Source organism: Ovis canadensis, chromosome 7, assembly GCF_042477335.2.
Source record: "Ovis canadensis isolate MfBH-ARS-UI-01 breed Bighorn chromosome 7, ARS-UI_OviCan_v2, whole genome shotgun sequence".
Taxonomy (NCBI): domain Eukaryota; kingdom Metazoa; phylum Chordata; class Mammalia; order Artiodactyla; family Bovidae; genus Ovis; species Ovis canadensis.
In genome coordinates this window covers 96,775,717-96,794,234 of record NC_091251.1, presented here as the reverse complement: position 1 = coordinate 96,794,234, position 18,518 = coordinate 96,775,717, and the positions used below count along the sequence as shown (strand labels likewise).

General features: G+C 45.9%; 1 protein-coding gene across 1 annotated transcript in view; it reads left to right on the top strand.

Annotated features, from left to right (window-relative positions):
• Positions 1-1,853: 1,853 nt before the first annotated feature.
• Positions 1,854-18,518, top strand: part of TMED10 (transmembrane p24 trafficking protein 10) — a 48,036-nt gene continuing 31,371 nt past the window's right edge. Inside the window, exons 1-2 of the mRNA XM_069597087.1 lie at positions 1,854-1,975; positions 15,354-15,684. Coding sequence (XP_069453188.1) covers positions 1,908-1,975; positions 15,354-15,684 — 399 coding nt within the window. The 5' untranslated portion in view covers positions 1,854-1,907. The remainder of the gene's footprint in view (positions 1,976-15,353; positions 15,685-18,518) is intronic.

The window sequence follows — 18,518 nt, the reverse complement described above, 5'->3', positions numbered from 1 at the left end:
GCCAACACAGCTCCAGGAGGTGAACTGACGACTGTCCCCTCCCACTCAGTCCACGCGTGCTACCAGAGAATTTGAGAACTGGAAGGGGCTTTAGCATAAGTAGCTTAATTCTAAGTTTACCATGGGTGGGCGGAGGAGGGAGTCAGACACTAAATATAGTCAGTCTTGTATTTCTGGGGCATTCCTAGAAGGTTGAGAAGGGGGAAGGGAACTTGATCACCTACCTTCTGGCAGGCGTTGTGCTCTGTAATTTTCACTCCTCACAAAAGCTCCATGGAGCAGATGCTTTTCTTCTTATTGAGAGATTGGGTGACTGAGGTTCAAAGAGGTAAATAACTTACCTGGCCAAGGTCACCTGGCAGATCAGTGTCCAGCGCTCAATGTAAAACCAAGTCGGCCTCTGACTTCGGCTCAGCCTTTGTCTACCACTGTACCACGCTCCCTCTTGGTGTCCTTCTCTAGAATCTTCCTTCACTGGAGGGATAAACAGCATCACCTTTTCCCCCAGGCCACCCCATTCGAGGCCAGAAGCCAGCTTCCCAATTCCTGCTACCCAACGCCAATTGCTCCTTGGTTCCGGCCCCCTGGGTGCCCTCTACCAGTGCCCAGCCAATTCTGGTCCCTCTCTCTTCTTCCTCGACCGTGTTTCCTACAAACCCAGGCCAGAACACAAAGAAACTCTAAAGTGAAAGTGTTAGGGGAAAAAAAGCCAAATGTGGAGGCTGAAACGTTGTCCATTTGGCTTGCAAGTGTTGATGGAAGGGCATTGGGTGGGAACCGCTTTCACTCCTGTTTTGACACGAAGCTGATGCTTCACCTGCATTGCAGTGATTTTGCATACTGTTTCCTCAGCCATGAGAAATTTCCCAACCACTCCAGGCCTCCTATGATCTCTGTTTTAAAGGTTGTGCCCACAATATTAGCGCCTATCTGGGAAACTGACTTTTCCTCTAACGTTCTCTTGTTGCATGTGGGCATGTTATGACCAGCCACTGCCACCACCCCATGTTAGACTGAGGGGTTTTGTTGTGCACTCCATCTGGGTTTCCCAGCACCTGAGTTACCAATGAGTTCTTGTTGACCAAGTGATTTGGCTGACCTATATGCTGGGACCACTCAATTGAAACCTGAGAAGTCGAAACCATACCTCCACCAAGATCTCAGAAGAGCAGGGACTAGAGAAAGAAGCCATTCTGTATGATGTTTTGCATTCAAAGCAGAAACTCAGTCCCTGGAGGAAACCGTTCCTATAACCATGATCCTTTCCCACCTGAAGGAAAGTGGGAACTTCCTGCAACTCCTGGAAGACCCTACCCCACGTTCCCCTGGAACTCAGGAGTTAACATAATTACCTCCGGGGCTCTGCCAGGCCCTTTGTGAATTATATCTTAGTTAATTCCCACGGCCAACCTAAGCAGCATCATTCCTATTTTACAGCTAAGACAACTCAGGATCAGAAAGGGTAAGTAACTTGCTCTGAGGTACAGCCAGCCAGTGAAGAGCAGAAATGGGATCAGCACCCCGGTGCCCTGGGCCACAGAGCACTAGGGCCCCAGACACTCCTGTGTGTGCTTCATCTCAACCAGATTCAAGGCTCCTGGAGGTGGGGACCAGGTTGGGCTGCCCCACAAGCCTCAGCTTAGGGCAGGGGCCTAGTGAGTGTTTGCTCAGTAAATTGTCAGAGGAAGTTCAGCCTGATTACCCATTGTGTGAGAGAAAGTACTGGGGAAGGAGGAAGTGTTTGTGTACTGATAAGGCCTGTGTGCTTGATGGTGGCCCCAGGTCCTGGGCTGCTGACAAGAAGCGGGAGTGTGGGCAGCAGAGTGGGGCCTGGTAAGAAGCCCCTCCCTGACAGCAGCTGAGTGGAGGACTCAGGGGGAGGCTGTGGACCTGGGATTCGGTGGAGGATGAGAGCCGCATCCCGGAGCCTGGCTGGCTTTGCTTCCCTGGCATCCAGGTCTCAACCACCTGAAGGGTGAGGAAGGAAGGGACAGGGACAGGGAAGGAAGAGGGAGGCAGGCTCTCTGTGGACACCAGGGCCACCTGGGGGTTGAGGAAGAAACCAGCCCAAGTGGCTGTGTGTGAGGCGAAGGATTTGGGTTTTGGGGAGACCCTAGGGGCAGAGGTAGGATTGGAAGGTGCTCCCCAGGAAGATGGAGGGAAACTATGGTTTGATTCAACACCTCTGAGAAGAGGACATTTTCTTGGTGGGCCCCAGACTGAGGAGGCAAAGCCTGGAGAAGCACGGTTGGGAGGGATCAGAAAAACAGGTGGAGCTTGCTGTGGGGAAGCTGCGGAGGGAAGGTTTGGCAAGCTGGTTCAGAGAAATGGCTGGGCCTGATGAGAGCGTTGCGGGGGTGCCTGTGGGGGATCGCAGAAGCAGAGTACATAGGCAAGCAGAGGGAGTGGGGACCCAAGCTGATACTGCACGTCCCAGCCTCACCATTCCCTGACTGCAGCACTCTGGGCAAGTTACTTAACCAGCCTGGGCCTCAGTTTCCTTATCTGCAAAATGGGAGGAAATAATACCATCTGCTTTATATCATTGTTGAGAGGGTAATGTGAGATAACACATGTACTGAGCTTAGCACAGTGCCCAAAAAAGAAAAAGATTCAATAATATTAGCAGTTAATTGGTGATGATAGGGGATGTTCCTGGGAGGGAGGGATCTAGGAATACAGTGAAAAAAAAAAAAAAAAAAAAGCCGTGCCAGCCTGTTCTGTTTCATGACAACTTACATTTACTGAGTGCATACTATATGCTAGAAACTATTCTTGATGTTGTCAATGTTTTATTTCATTTAATCCTCACCATAAGCTTAAAAGGTAGACACTGTAATTTTTCCCATTTACATTAGAAAGCAAACACACAGAGAGATTAAGTAACCAGTCTGAAGTCATGCAGTTCATGGGTAACAGAACTTGAGTATTCTGACTCCAGGACCACACACTTACATCCTGCCTCTCATCAGCTTAAATACATGTAAGGCATCTAAAGATACAGCGGAGAGGTGGTCACGGAATATACACAGCATGGCTTCTCAAACCTCTGCTTCACCAGAATCTCCCAGGGAGATGATCTAAAATGCACACATTGAGGGGCAGGGCTCAGAAAGCCTGACCCTGGAGGCACGGAGGCCAGAAATTTGTATTTTTAATCAGCTCTGTGGGTGATTCTGATGCTCGTGGTCTGGAGTTGGGAGGGGAACACATAGTGCAGGAATTACTAGATGGCCCAGTGAGGTAACATCTGGGCAATGAAAACAGGCAAGTCCTCCTGGACAAGGTGGCATTTGACCTGGGTTTTTTTTTTCAACTGAGGTATGCTTACATATAACATTATGTTAGTTTCAAGATCTCCTGGAGAAGGAAATGGTAATCCACTCCAGTATTCTTGCCTGGTAAATCCCAAGACAGAGGAGCCTGGCAGGCTACAGTCCATGGGGTCACAAAAGAGTCAGATATGACTAAACAACAACAATAGTTGATTTATATCACGCTGGTTTCAGGTGTTGGAGAAGGTGATGGCACCCCACTCCAGTACTCTCGCCTGGAAAATCCCATGGATGGAGGAACCTGGTGGGCTGCAGTCCATGGGGTCGCTGAGGGTTGGACACGACTGAGCGACTTCACTTTCCCTTTTCACTTTCATGCACTGGAGAAGGAAATGGCAACCCACTCCAGTGTTCTTGCCTGGAGAATCCCAGGGATGGGGGAGCCTGGTGGGCTGCCATCTATGGGGTCGCACAGAGTCAGACACAACTGAAGTGACTTAGCAGCAGCATCAGTTTCAGGTGTACAGCAAAGTGCCTCCGTTTTATATGTATATATATAAATATATATTATTTTCACCTTTTTTTCCCTTACAAGTTATCATAAGATTAAAAAAAAAAATTATTTATTTAATTAATTTGCAGCCACACCCTGGAGCAACAGACCTGGGTCACACAGCTTGTGGCATAAGCCCTCTTGGAGGAGGCCACCATTAACCCCACCATAGAGCCTCCGAGCAGACGACCCACAAACTGCAGAACAAATATACCAAACAAATTCTCTGACTGTTAAGAAAGTTCTAGGACCTATACAACAGCTTTCCCAACCTGGGGATCTGGCAAAGGGATTGAGAACCACCAGGGAATTTGACTTTGGAGGCCACTGGGATTTGATCACTGAACTTACACAGGACTAGGGAAACAGACTCTTGCAGGGCACAAACAAAACCTTGTACGCACCAGGACCTAGGAGAAAGGAGCAGTGACTCCACAAGAGACTGATCCAGACTTGCCTGTGAGTGTCTAGGAGTCCACGGAGGCATGGGTCAACAGTGGCCTGCTGCAGGGTCAAGGGCACTGAACGCAACAGTGTGTGTACCAGACCTTCTGAAGGAGGTCGCCATTCTCTCCATTACCCCTACCATAGTTTGGTCTCAGGACAGGGAGAGAACACAGCCCCACTCATCAACAGAGAACTGGACTAAAGATTTACTGAGCATGGCCCCGCCCATCAGAACAAGACCCAGCTTCCCCCTCAGTCAGTCTCCCCCTTCAGGAAGCTTCCATAAGCCTCTTATCCTTACCCATCAGAGGGCAGACAGACTGAAAACCACAATCACAGAAAACTAATCAAACTGATCACATGGACCACAGCCTTCTCTAACTCAATGAAACTATGAGCCAGGCCATGTCAGGCCACCCAAGATAGATAGGGCATGATGGAGAGTTCTGACAAAACGTGCTCCACTGGAGAAGGGAATGGCAAACTGCTTCAGTATTCTTGCCTTGAGAACCCCATGAATGGTGTGAAAAGGCAAAAAGATAGGACACTGAAAGATGAACTCCCCAAGTCAGTAGGTTCCCAATATGCTACTGGAGATCAGTGCAGAACTAACTCCCAAAAGAATGAAGAGACGGAGCCAAAGCAAAAACACCAGTTGTGGATGTGACTGGTGATGGAAGTAAAGTCTGATGCTGTAAAGAGCCATATTGTATGGGAACCTGGAATGTTAGGCCCACGAATCAAGGCAAATTGGAAGTGGTCAAACAGGAGATGGCAAGAGTGAACATCGATGTTTTAGGAATCAGTAAACTAAAATGGACTGGAATGGGCGGATTTAATTCAGATGACCATTATGTCTACTACTGTGGACAAGAACCCCTTAGAAGAAGTGGAGTAGACCTCACAGTCAACAAAAGAGTCTGAAATGCAGTACTTGGGTGCAATCTCAAAAATGATAGAATGATCTCTCGTCATTTCCAAGGCAAACCATTCAATATCACAGTAATCTAAGTCTATGCCCCAACCAGTAATGCTGAAGAAGTTGAACAGTTCTATGAAGACCTACAAGACCAAGAACTAACATCCAAAAAAGATATCCTTTTCATCATAGAGGACTGGAATGCAGAAGTAGGAAGTCAAGAAACATCTGGAGTAACAGTCAAGTTTGGCCTTGGGGTTCAAAATGAAGCAGGGCAAAGGCTAACAGAGTTCTGCCAAGAGAATGGACTGGTTATAGCAAACGCCATCTTCCAACAACACAAGAGATGACCCTACACATGGACATCACCAGATGGTCAACACCGAAATCAGATTGATTATATTCTTTGCAGCCAAAGACGGAGAAGCTCTATATAGTCAGCAAAAATAAGACCAGGAGCTGACTGTGGCTCAGATCATGAACTCCTTATTGCCATATTCAGACTTAAATTGAAGAAAGTAAGGAAAACCATTAGACCATTCAGGTATGACCTAAACCAAATCAGTTACAATTATATAGTGGAAGGGACAAATAGATTCAAGGCATTAGATCTGATAGAGTGCCTGAAGAACTATGGACGGAGGTTTGTGACATTGTACAGAAGGCAGCGATCAAGACCATCCCCAAGAAAAAGAAATGCAAAAAGTCAAAATGGTTGTCTGAGGAGGCCTTACAAATAGCTGAGAAAAGAAGAGAAGCTAAAGGCAAAGGAGAAAAGGAAAGATACACCCATCTAAATGCAGAATTCCAAAGAATAGCAGGAGAGATGAGAAAGCTTTCCTCAGTGATCAATGCAAAGAAATAGAGGAAAACAAAAGAATGGGAAAGACTAGAGATCTCTTCAAGAAAATTACTGATACCAAGGGAACTTTCCATGCAAAGATGGGCACAATAAAGGACAGAAATGGTATGGACCTAACAGCAGCAAAGGATATTAAGAAGAGGTGGCAAGAATACACAGAAGAACTATACAAAAACAATGTTCATGACCCAGATAACCATGATGGTGTGATCATTCACCTAGAACCAGACATCCTGGAATGTGAAGTCAAGTGGGCCTTAGGAAGCATCACTACAAACAAAGTTAGTGGAGGTGATGGAATTCCAGCTGAGCTATTTCAAATCCTGAAAGATGATGCTGTGAAAGCGCTGCACTCAATATGCCAGCAAATTTGGAAAACTCAGCAGTGGCCACAGGACTGGAAAAGGTCAGTTTTCATTCCAATCCCAAAGAAAGGCAATGCCAAAGAATGCTCAAACTACTGCACAATTGCATTCATCTCACATGCTAGCAAAGCAATGCTCAAAATTCTCCAAGCCAGGCTTCAACAGTACATGAACTGAGAACTTCTAGATGTTCAAGCTGGATTTAGAAAAGCCAGAGGAACCAGAGATCAAATTGCCAACCTACTGGATCATTGAAAAGCAAGAGAATTCCAGAAAAACTTCTGCTTTGTTGACTATGCCAAGGCCTTTGACTGTGTGGATCACAACAAACTGTGGATATTAAGTATCAACTATGTTTTTTCACATCCTTCTACCCTCCTCCACTTGGAGGCTATTTTGGATTGAATTGTGTCCTCAAAAAGATATGGTGAAGTCCTCCTAATCCCTGGTACCTGTGAAAGAGACCTTAATTGGAAAAAGGGTCTCTGCTGATGTAACTGAGTTAAGGATTTTGAGATGAGATCATCCTGGATTATCTGGGTGGACCCTAAATCCAAACACAAGTGTCCTTATAAGACACAGAGGAGAGACACAGAAGAGAAGTTCATCTGAAGAGAGAGACAGAGATTGGAGCTTTGGTGCCATAAGCCAAGGAATGCCTGGAGCCACCAAGAACTGGAAGAGGCAAGGGAAGAGACTTCAGAAGGAGCTTGTCCCAGCTGACACCCTGATTTCAGACTCTTGGCCTCCAAAACTGTGACAGGATACACTTTTGCTGTTTTAAGCCACCAAGTTTGTGGTAATGTGTTATTGGCAGAGCTTGGAGACTAGTAATACAGAGGCTTCCATCCTCGGCCCATCCTTTGCCGGTCTTGGCAATCAGAGGTCTTTGCGATTAGAAGCTGAACTGTGGATGTCCTGGCCCAGAGACGGCTCAGCTGTGCTTGTTGAACCCCCAGCCAGGACATCGGGCCCAGGAGGAGGGAAGAGGAACCCGGCTGTGAGCAATGCGGTGGCATCACCTTTGTGAGTCTGCGATTTCTCCACTGTTTTTGATGCAAGCTTATAAAAAGTCAAAGAAAGGCTCTGTTCTCAGTCTCTGGCTTCACATTTTACAAAGGAGGAAGTCAACACCTAGATGGCGTAATTTCTAGCCCAAGGCCGCCCAGTGAGTGGCTGGCAGGGCAGAGCCAGGACCCCTGTCTAAAGGACACATCTCCTGAGGGAAGTTCAGTCCAAGGCTCTCACTGTGGGTTTGCCACAAAGCCCTGGTTATTGCAAGCCTGGCTGTTGTTACTTTAACTTCACTCCAAAAGAGTCACTTCTAATGATTTTGCTTGCCCCTGACCCTCATGTGGGTAGTGGCGTTGACCTCTGGCTTAGAGGCTCTGATGGTTCCCTTCCCCACAGCTGGGTCTTCTGCTTTAGGGATGCAAGCTGAGCTATCTTCGGAAGCCACTATCTGAAATGCAGAAGTTGGCCATCTGTAGAACTGACAGCACTGGCTGTGGTCTGTGAAACACCAAATCTTGGAGAAGTATCTCTTTAGCAAGGTTATTAATACTTCCTTTGCCCACGTGCCACAATGACTTTCTGCAAGAAAGAGAAAAAAAAAAAATCCTCCCTCATGTGCCTGCAAGAGAACTTCCTCTTCATCTAAAGTCCTGGCTTTCCATTCCCCCTTTGCTGACACTTGAGCTGGCAAAACATGGCTGGCCCAGGAATGAACCTTGTCCCCCAGCTTGGGACAAGGTTCCAGAGACTGCCCTTACCAGAGGTCCAATTTCGTGTCGTGTCCCAGGAGAAAGGGCAGCAGTGCTCAGGCAGGAGAAACAGGGATGGAAATCGGACTGAGAAATATTTATGTAGTGTTTTCCTTGGAAGGTGTGGAAAGGTCAGGGATGGAAATAGGAATGGCCAAGGGTTAGGTGCAGCATTAATTTGCAATTCTAGGTGCCATGTTGGGAAGTTTTAAAATGTCTAAATGCCCAGCCTGCACCCGTACCATTTGCATCTGAATATCTGGGGGAAGGGGTGTCGTGGGAAGAGACAGGCATCAGTGTTTATTAAAGATCTCCAGATGGGTCCAGTGCGTAGCAAAGTTTGGGAACAATTGACATACGCTATTCCCCTAGACAAGAGCCAGATATTCTGCAGACCTGGGACTGCATTAGGTCCCAGGTGGGTTCTAGGCATCGACAGTCTTTAAAAATCTGCCAGGTGCTTTCAGTGTACAGAGCTGAATCAAGTAAATAATAAAGAGAAAGTCAAGTGGGCATTATCAAGGTGTCTGCAGCTGCTGGTCTTTTCCCATCTGTATGGTCTGTATCACTCACGAGATAGAGCTTTTGGGGGAGGAGAATAACTTCTGGTAGATTCCAGAGATAGCTGGTGATGGCAGACACCAGATGCTGACCGCTTAGTGGCCTATCAAGAACAGTGCGTTGGAGAGAAAACAAAACCTTTTCAGAACCAGGAGTGAAGGCCAAAACCAGTGTAGTCCTCTGCTCTCCGTCACCAAGCTTTTTAAGTCTCAGAGGGCTTTTTGAAGTGATCCTGAGAGCTCTTAGGACCTGCATGTGTGCAGGCTGCAGGCACAGCTGTTTCCAGGGACATGAGGGTAGATGCCATTTAGCTATGAATCTTCCTTTGCGGTGCCTCAACTCTGGAGCTGCTTCACAAAGCACTGAGCAATTTCCCCATTTCTGTCTTTCCTTCTCAATACATTTTTTGTTTCTTCTCAGAAGCTTGATTGGCTACGGACATAAGGTAAGCATGGTGCCCCTGCAGTTCCATCTTAGCTCCCTGACTCTATATCCTTCTCCCCTAGAGTCTCATCTTTGCAACTCCTTTCTTTTTTTTTTTTTTTTTTGCACCTTTGTTCCTCCACTCCAGCTGGCCAGGTGGATTTCTTTTCATCTCATTCTTGCCTTGGGATTCTGCCTTCCTGGCCTCCAGGACTTCACCTCTCTGCCCTGGGCTCTGGGGCTGGTGTTCTCCATAAGCAAACAGTGCCGATGGGACAGAAGTGACACCTCCCTTCCACTCCTGCCCTTGTCAGCTTTGGTTTGCTCTCAAGGTACGTGGATAGTGGTGATGGTTCATGTGATGGTTCTTATATTTTCTGAAACTTCTTTGGGAACATATATTATTATCTTGTGCTTGCCTCATTTTTAAAGTTCTTCCTGAGACTTTCCTCATGGTCCAGGAGTTTAGACTCTGCTTCCACTGCAGGGGACACGGGTTTGATCCCAGGTCTGGGAACTAAGATTCCACCTGCCATGCAGGTTACCTTACCTTGACAATGTTCTAGAGACAACACTAATGAAGGGCATTAATTGTGATGGAGGGTTAGGGAGGAGGTCATGCTTCCTACTAGGGAGATAAAAATTCAGCATCATGAGAATCTGGAGAGAAGATAAATCTCGTTTTTTAAGCAAAATGAATTAAGGGGAGATGTTAATTGATTCTACAAGTTTCACATCAACTATCAACATCTTTAAGAATGTCCTGAAAGACTTACATTTACTTAAACCCACAAAAGTTGTATTTTGAATATAAGTGAGAGTAGAAAAAGAACCCAGAAGAATGGAAAACTTCTTAGTAGAGTGGGGACTAAATAATATATATCATGTTTTATCAAATGTAATGACAGTTATGTCTGAAAACTGGTCTGCTCTCATTTCTATTCTCAGCTCTAACACTGACTCATCGTATGGCTTGAAGCAAGTCACTAAAACAACGTTAGACCTCAGCTTCTCCATATAAAAATGGCAATTAAAATACTAGATAGAGGAACTAGCATTTATGGAGCAACTGGTCTATGCTGGTGTGCTAAGTGCTTTATGTTATGTTGTAGTATTTCATTCAGCAAATGTCTGACCACCCAGTGTGCACAGAATACTGTGCCTGGTCTCAGAGATACATCAGGCACAAAGCAAAGATTGCTCTCTTAGAGCTTAAGTTCCAGTTGGGTTGGGTGATAATTAACAAACAAAAATGAAAGAACAAGATACTGTCAAATAATGGCATGGGCTTCTCAGGTGGTGCTCATGGTAAAGAACCTGACTGCCAATGCAGGGGATGTAAGAGATTCAGGTTCCATCCATGGGTCCAGATGATCCCCTGGTAGAGGGCATGGCAACTGACTCCAGTATTCTTGCCTCAAGAACTCCATGGACAGAGGAGCCTGGCGGGCTAGAGTCCAATAGGGTCGCAAAGAGTTGGACATGACTGGAGTCACTTAGCATGCACATGAACCCTATATAGATAATAAAACCAGATCACATGATAAAAAGGACCCTGAGGACAGGGTTGCTTATGTAAGGTGAGCTCCCTGGGAGGTAATATTGGAATTGGGACCTGAACAGCAGGAGGAGCCTGCAGCGTCCAGGGCCCATGGGACAAGGTGTGGAGAAGAGGGTTCCAGGTAGGTGTTCAGTGCCAAGGCCCTGACGCAGGTAGACGCTTCGACTGTTTAGAAGGCCAGGTGACTGTAGGGGAGTGACCGGGTGGGTGGTAGGGGGAAGTGATCATCGAGTCAGGTGAGATTAGGGAGGTAGGCAGGAGACTGATCGCAGTGGCAAGTGCTAAAGTGTTGGGCTTTATTCTGATCGATCTGATTTGCATCTTTTCAGGAAAATCACAGGGTGTATTAAGGAGTGTGGCTATAGTGGCGCAAGAATGGAAGCAGAAACAACAGGAGAGAGGCTGTAGTCTTATCTTGGTGAGAGAAGAAAACTTTTCTGTAAAGGGTCAGATAGAAAATAGGTTTTGTGAGCCACATAAGCTCTCTTGCACACATTCTGCCTCTCCCCCTCTCTCTCCTGACCCTTCTCCTTCATTCGTAACAACCTCTGCAAGTGTGGAAACCATTCTTAGCTCCCGGGCAATATAAAAGCAGGAGGCTGCCAGACGGATTTGGCCTGCCTAGCTGGGCAGTTCTTGGCTGATCCCTAGCTCAGAGAGAAGTGGAAACTGATAGGCATATATTTAGGACACAGAACTCGTAGGACTTGCTGATGAACTGGCTCTGTGTGGGTTGGGAGGTAAGAGAAAGAGGAAACAAGGATGGCCTCAGTGAAGAAGTAGAAAGTGGTGTCATTTACTGAGATGGGGAAAGAAGCAGATTTGGGAGTAGGGGGAGAGGGCAAATCAAGAGTTAAGTGTGAATTGCCTATTAGTCATCCAAGTGGAGATGTCAAGTCAGGAGCCTGATACAGGCTCTGGAGTTTAGGGGAGAGGGCAGGGCTGGGGATTCACACCTGGGAGTTATCTTCTATGGATGCATTTCAAGTTCTGGACGGGATGAGATCCCCCACAGAGCAGCATAGAGTTTCCAGGATCAGCTCCCCAGGGGACTCTAGAACTTAGAGGACCCACAGAAAAGATCCTTGGAGTCACTTTCTGGGTCAAAGAGTATGACACATGACAAACTGCTTTCCAAAAGGCTCTCTTGTCTCTTCACAGAACCCATCTTGTTTTAGCTATTCAAATACAGCTTTGTGAGTGGGACTGTACACGCAAATGGGCAGGGATACTGGAGGTAGGCATCCTTGACTGCCTCTGCGTGGGAGCCGGGGAGCCTCAAGCCACACCAGAGGATTAGGCTGCTTGAAAGAGGCATCAAGGGGCCATAGCTCGTCCAGAGACTCCCAACCACAGAACTGCCCAGCAAGCTTATTACAAATGCAGATGTTTAATAAGAGCTTCTGATTCACTGTCTGGAGTGAGGTGTGTGTTAAACAAACTCCCTCTCATACAAACGAAAGTTTGTGAATTCTGTGGCTTAAAGACAGACTGGGTGGAGGGCGCAACCTGGTGACATCTCTTCACCTCCAGAGGCTGGGGTGGGGGAGTGGGGTTTTCAGGAATCTTAGGTGAGGCTGGCTGGGGAAGTTTCAGGATGATGGGATAGCAGAGCACTGTGAGGCCAGGGGGTGAAAAAAAAACATTTTCTTTAGTTATGGGACACTTTCCATTTGCTCTCCAATTCAGAATGAGGCCTTTTCCCCAAAGGGATGTGAAATGGTACCTCATTTGTCATTCCCTTCTCCAGGGGATCTTCCCAACCCAGGGATCGAACTGACATCTTTTATGTCTCCTGAATTGCAGGAAGATTCCTTACCATCTGAGCCACCAGGGAAATCCTTATTTAACACAGAGGCACAGTTGAAACGTTCTCATTCCCTGGAGTATCTACTCTGCCCTCTAGTTACATAGCAGAGAGGGGAGTTGTTTTTTTTTTCCCCTGTAATCTTGTATGGAAACAGGAACACCTGTTTCAATAAAAAAAAAAAACATGTTGTTGCTGAAACTGAAGTGGTATCCTACACTTTGAATACATTATGGATTAAATAAATTTGTGTGAAAACAGCTACGGAATAATGGAATAGATTTGCTGTTAGACCTCCTGCTAGGAGCTAAGGAATTAACCTTGCATTCATTGAATCATTATTTATTGTGCCTTCTAAGTGCCAGGCACTATTTGAGATTCAGAAAATAAAGTAGTGAACAAAATAGACAAAAATCCCTGCACCTAACAAAATAGATATCCTAATTAAGGAGACAGATTAATATTAAGGCAGATTTATCATTAAACTATTAATGATAAATAAGTAAAATATGCAGCATTAGATAGTGATGAGTACTAAGGAGAAAATATAAAGGAGGGAAGGGGGAGTAGAGGGGGCAGGGGACACGAAAGAGCTGGGGGGCCAGGATAAGTGAGACAGGAAAGGACTTAAGAGCTATGACTGAGGAAAGTAACTCAATTTCTCTCTCAATTTCTTCACCTGTAAAATATAAATAATATTAATAGCACCTTTCCAAAGATAGTTCAGACTGACTTTGTCACTTTTAAACTACGGGACTTTGGGTGCAAGAATTCTTTGGGGTCTCAGAACATGAGTTTCCTCATCTATAAAATCAAAAGATTTGCTCAGCCTATGTCACACTGGTTTTTGAAAGTGCCAACCAAGATAATTAATATGTGTGAAAATATTTTAAAACATATAAGCTATTATTTAAACGTAAGAAATCTAAAGAAAACATACACATAGGGTTTTTTTTTATGGTTTGCAAATCTCTTGCTGATGATCAGCAGAGCCTCAGGATTGTGAGTAAACAATGAATTAGATAATGACTTGGTACTGATTCCATGTACTGGCAAGGAAAAGGCCAATGCAAATTACCAGGATGTACTGGGAAATCCCACGGACAGAGGAGCCTGGTGGGTTATAGTCCACAGGGTCACAAAGAGTCGGACATGACTGAAGCGACTTCGGATACACACACGAAGAGAGCGTCCCTGGGGCTCAGCCGTTAAAGAGTTGCCGGCAATGCAGGACACCTGGGTTCGATCCCTGGGTTGGGAAGATCCCCTTGAGGAGGGCATGGCAACCCACTCCAGTATTCCTGTCTGGAGAATCCCACAGAATGTAGCCTGGTGGGCTACATTCCATGGGGTCACAAAAGTCAGACACAACTTAGCGACTAAATCACCAATGAGTAGATCAGCAATCATATCTCTTTGAAGAGGGAGAAAATAATCAAACTGAAGTGTTCCTAAGTAGACACCTCATAAAATAATTATTATATGCCTTCTGTCAAATTTTAAAATGCTTTAGGAAGAGTTGACTCATTTGAAAAGACCCTGATGCTGGGAAAGATCGAGGGCAGGAGGAGAAGGGGACGACAGAGGATGAGATGGCTGGATGGCATTATTGACTCAATGGACATGGGTTTGGGTGGACTCCGGCAGTTGGTGATGGACAGGGAGGCCTGGCGTGCTGCGGTTCGTGGGATCGCAAAGAGTTGGACACGACCGAGTAACTGAACTGAACTGAAAACGCTATACAGCTCCTTTATGTTTGTTCTTGTTTTGTTTGTGAGACTTCAGTTCCAGAAAAACTAGGTAGACTGAAAGAAGTTATAAATACGGAACAGTTATTTAATTTGCTAAGTGCAGACAGTCCACCCTCTGGGTATTTCTGTAGATGCTCAATAAACACGAATCAAAGTAAGATCATTTCAAACTAATTACTTTTTCATCTTCCTATTTTTTTCAGCCTTGAATCCCCACAATGGGTAAATCAATAAACACGTCAGTGTGTACGAATGGTATAGAGTCTGGCACACAGTAGGGAGTCAACAAATATTTATTCCAGGAAAGCATGAATGATTACTATGTAAATTTTCTTGCTATGACTAGTAGGACGGTATTTTAAACGTTTAAAATACACCAATACTTGCCCTCCATGTACAACTCTTATCTGGTAAACCACATGAGGTCCAACTACAGTGTTCATTCAATTTAAATATTAATCCAAATTTAGTTTGAATACTACCTGACAGAGTAGGTGCTCAATATTTGCTAAATAAGATTCACATTCAGAAAGCAGTTACTACAGCCCAAATAACCCCCACTCAGGCGCTCGAACTCGACACTTTCAGCTCACATTCACCAGGTGACTTCTACAACGTCTCTGAAGTTCTGGCCCCCACTCGCCTAATAGCCAAATTAGAATCTTTCCTCAGCTTCTCGAAGTCTTCCTCTTAGGTGCTCTACGTCCCAAGTGTCACCAGGGTGCTAGGACCGCCCCACAGCCGGTGCGGGGTGGTCGGTGGGCGGGCCCAGCGATAGGCAGTGTGGCTGTTTCCTATTGGGGCTTGGTTGCTATGGTATCACCGACCTTAAACCTCGCGGGCTCTACTTCCGGAAGTTAAAAGAAAATTACTTCCTGAGCTGCCCGTACTTGCTATGGCCGACTGAGCAGGCACTAAGCTTAATAAAAATGAAACTTTTCCTGGAAACTGCTAGAAAAATCTCATTTAACCACTTTAATTTGTGGGCATGACGTAGTATCATATCCCTTCTTCACTTTATAAAGGTGTACTAATACATTCCCCCCCCCCCCAATCTATTTGCCAGTCTCCAAAATGGCGCCGGCGACTTTGGGAAGGTCAGAGGTGAGTTCCGTGGGCCCTCTCGGTTCCGGCGCGATCGAGGCCCAGGGCGGCGAACAGTCTCCGGCACCATGTCTGGCTCCTCAGGCCCACAGGCTCAGCGTGGCCCTTGCCCGTTCGCGTTGCTGCTGTTACTCCTGCTCGGCCCCAGCTCGGTCCTCGCCATCTCCTTCCACCTGCCCGTTAACTCCCGCAAGTGCCTCCGCGAGGAGATCCACAAGGACCTGCTGGTGACGGGCGCGTACGAGATCACCGACCAGTCTGGGGGCGCCGGCGGCCTGCGCACCCATCTCAAGGTGCGGCGCGGGGCGGGGCGGGGCGGGGAGGGGAGACCGCAGGCGCCGGCGAGGTGGCCGAGGATCGGGGAATCGGGCGGGCGGAGGTCTGGAGGGCCGGCCTGGCCGCGCGGAGCGCGAAGGGCGCGCGGTCGAGACCGCCCCCTCACCCCGCTCGTTGGCGGTCGTGGGGCGGGACTGGGAACCGCGCACCGAAGCCGGGAACCCTTTAGAGGGCCCGCCAGGGCCTTGGCGGATGTAGTGACCGCTGAGCGGCCGCGGCCTTGATTTTGGGTCCTTGTGGTCCTGTCCCTGTTTTGGTTTTAGGTACCTTAAACTGGTAACTAGGGGTCTTCAAACAAGTCTTTGGAGGCTGATTATTTGTGGGGATCAGCATCATAAGACATTGATACCTGCAGGAAAATAGTGGAATCACTCGAATTTACTGTGAATAATAAAAAGCTGTTATTTCTTGAGCATCAGCTGTATTCAGGTCCCGTGCTGCTGTACACATATTAGCATTTAGTTCGTACACTACCCTATGAAGTAAGTATTGTTTAGACTCATTTTACACATGATAATACTGAGGCTCAGAAAGGTACTAGAGCTGGTGTCAGAGCTGAAGTGGATTCTTAGGTTGGGAGTTAAGTAAGGTGACAGAAAACTGCTGCAGTCTTATTCTCAACGTATCTTTTATTTGTCATTCCTGTGATTGATTAAAGTCGATTTTTGGTGACAAAACGGTCTCAGTCTCTAGTCCTTTCCTTTCTGGTTCCCCAGAGTCCGGGCTTGGCCAAGTTTTCTGTAAATTTCAATGATACTCTTGGATGGTGACAAGTATTACTGAAGTGCCAGTTTGGTCCCATATTGATTTGGGATGACCAGACCTGATCTTTGAAGCGTTAATGTGTTTGATATCTGTCAATATTTGATTGTATTTTAGGTAATTTTATTCATTCACTATAAGCACCTGATTTTTGTTTTTAAAAGGAGGGGTCTTGAACCTAGACAGGAAGAAACATTTTTACACTATATTAGAGCTTTGGGTGTAATAAAACCATAGTTTATTTTTAAGGTATTGGAACCCAGTAGTGGTAACAGATGGCCTCCTTGGTGGTTCAAAGGGTAAAGAATCCACCTGCAGTGCAGGAGACTCTGGAAATGAGGGTTGGATCCCTGGGTCAGGAAGATTTCCTGGAGAAGGGCATGGCAACTCACTGCAGTATTCTTGCATGGTGAATCCCACAGACAGAGGAGCCTGGTGGGGCCTACAGTCAACAAAGAGTTAGGCATGACTAAAGCGACTGGGTATGCACAGTGGTTAACAGATGCAGATTATTTAAACCTTGAGAGATATAAACTGTTTTCACCACTGTTGCACCATGACCCAGACTTTTGTTATTCTCTTCAGGCCCCAAACTTTTCTCTGGCCAAGAAAGGAATGATGGCATAACTTTATAGGCTTAGATACAGTATTTTGGGGGTCCTGCTTCTGGCTCTTCAAGGGGTATAGTGCATAGAATCAAAGAATTTGAGCAGTGAAGGAGAGTTTACTCTCATCTCTAGTGTTACCTCTCTGATTTGTACTTATGATTTAAAACCTTAACTGTTCTTTACCTGGTAAAGTTTAAATTTTCCAGCATACTCTGTAGCACTCTTCATGATCTGTTCCTGAAGCTTTATGTACTTTGTCATCACTCTCCTTTGCATTTTATAAATGAGCCACCCTGAACAGTACCCTAAACTCAGTTTATTTTCATCTTACAGTGTAACTACTTGTATTTATATCTTGTCTTCCTCATTAGACTCTTAGTATCGTTAGGGCAGTAATTATATTCATGTTCATTTTTTTCTGAATGTCAAGCATACTGCCTTGCTTCTAGTAAGCACTTAATACAGGAAGCATATAATATAGCACGTTCTTACAGGAATTACATTTATATCCAAGGCAGCCGAAGGGACCTCGGCAGCAGGAATCTGTATCTAAACGCTAGCATTTTACCATCACACACTTGCTCTCCCCATGTCTGCTCTGTTCTCTTGCTTTGTGGTGGTTTATTTCTAAGTCGAGCCCGACTCTGCAACCCCATGAACTGCAGCACACCAGGCCTCCCTGGCGTCCTTCACCATCCCCTAGAGTTTCTCAGACTCATATCCATTGAGTCAGTGATGCCATCCAACCATCTCATCCTCTGTCTGCTCTGTTCTCTTGCTACTGGCCAGCTTACTCAGACTACTTCTGAGGTCCTTCTCCTGGATGCCAAGTAGGTAACAAAAATGAATGAATTGGGCCAGCTATAAGAAAAACAGCAGCTGTGAATGATAAATGGGGGATAACTGGGAGTAGTGGAAACTGTCAGTTTGGAATAGTCAGTATTCATCTCTTGATGTGGACCTGTTGCCACATCTGGTTTTTTAAATGAAGTTAGAAATCCAGATTTTTAAGCGAAAGCTCTTGATTTTAAAATATCACCAACTAATTCAAGTTGGTCTTGGCATTTGTTTATTTTTTATAAAGAGTACAGTCTGTCCACTGTGTGTATACGTTACCCAGATTATTGGAATCAGTCACACTTATTTCATCTTAACTGCTTCTCCCTTCTCATTTTATGCTGAATCGTTTTAAACTAAAGTCTAAATATGGTGTTTCAGACTTTCATACTTCAGGATGAATCTCTGTAAAAATACGAACTTAATCACAATGTTATGTGGCTATTTTCATGCCTTGCAAAGTTAACAATAATTCCTTAATGCTGTCTAATAATTGATGTTTAGTCACTAAGTTGTATCTGACTCTTGTGACCCCATGTAATGTAGCCCTCTAGGCGTCTATGTCCATGGGCTTTCCCAGGCGA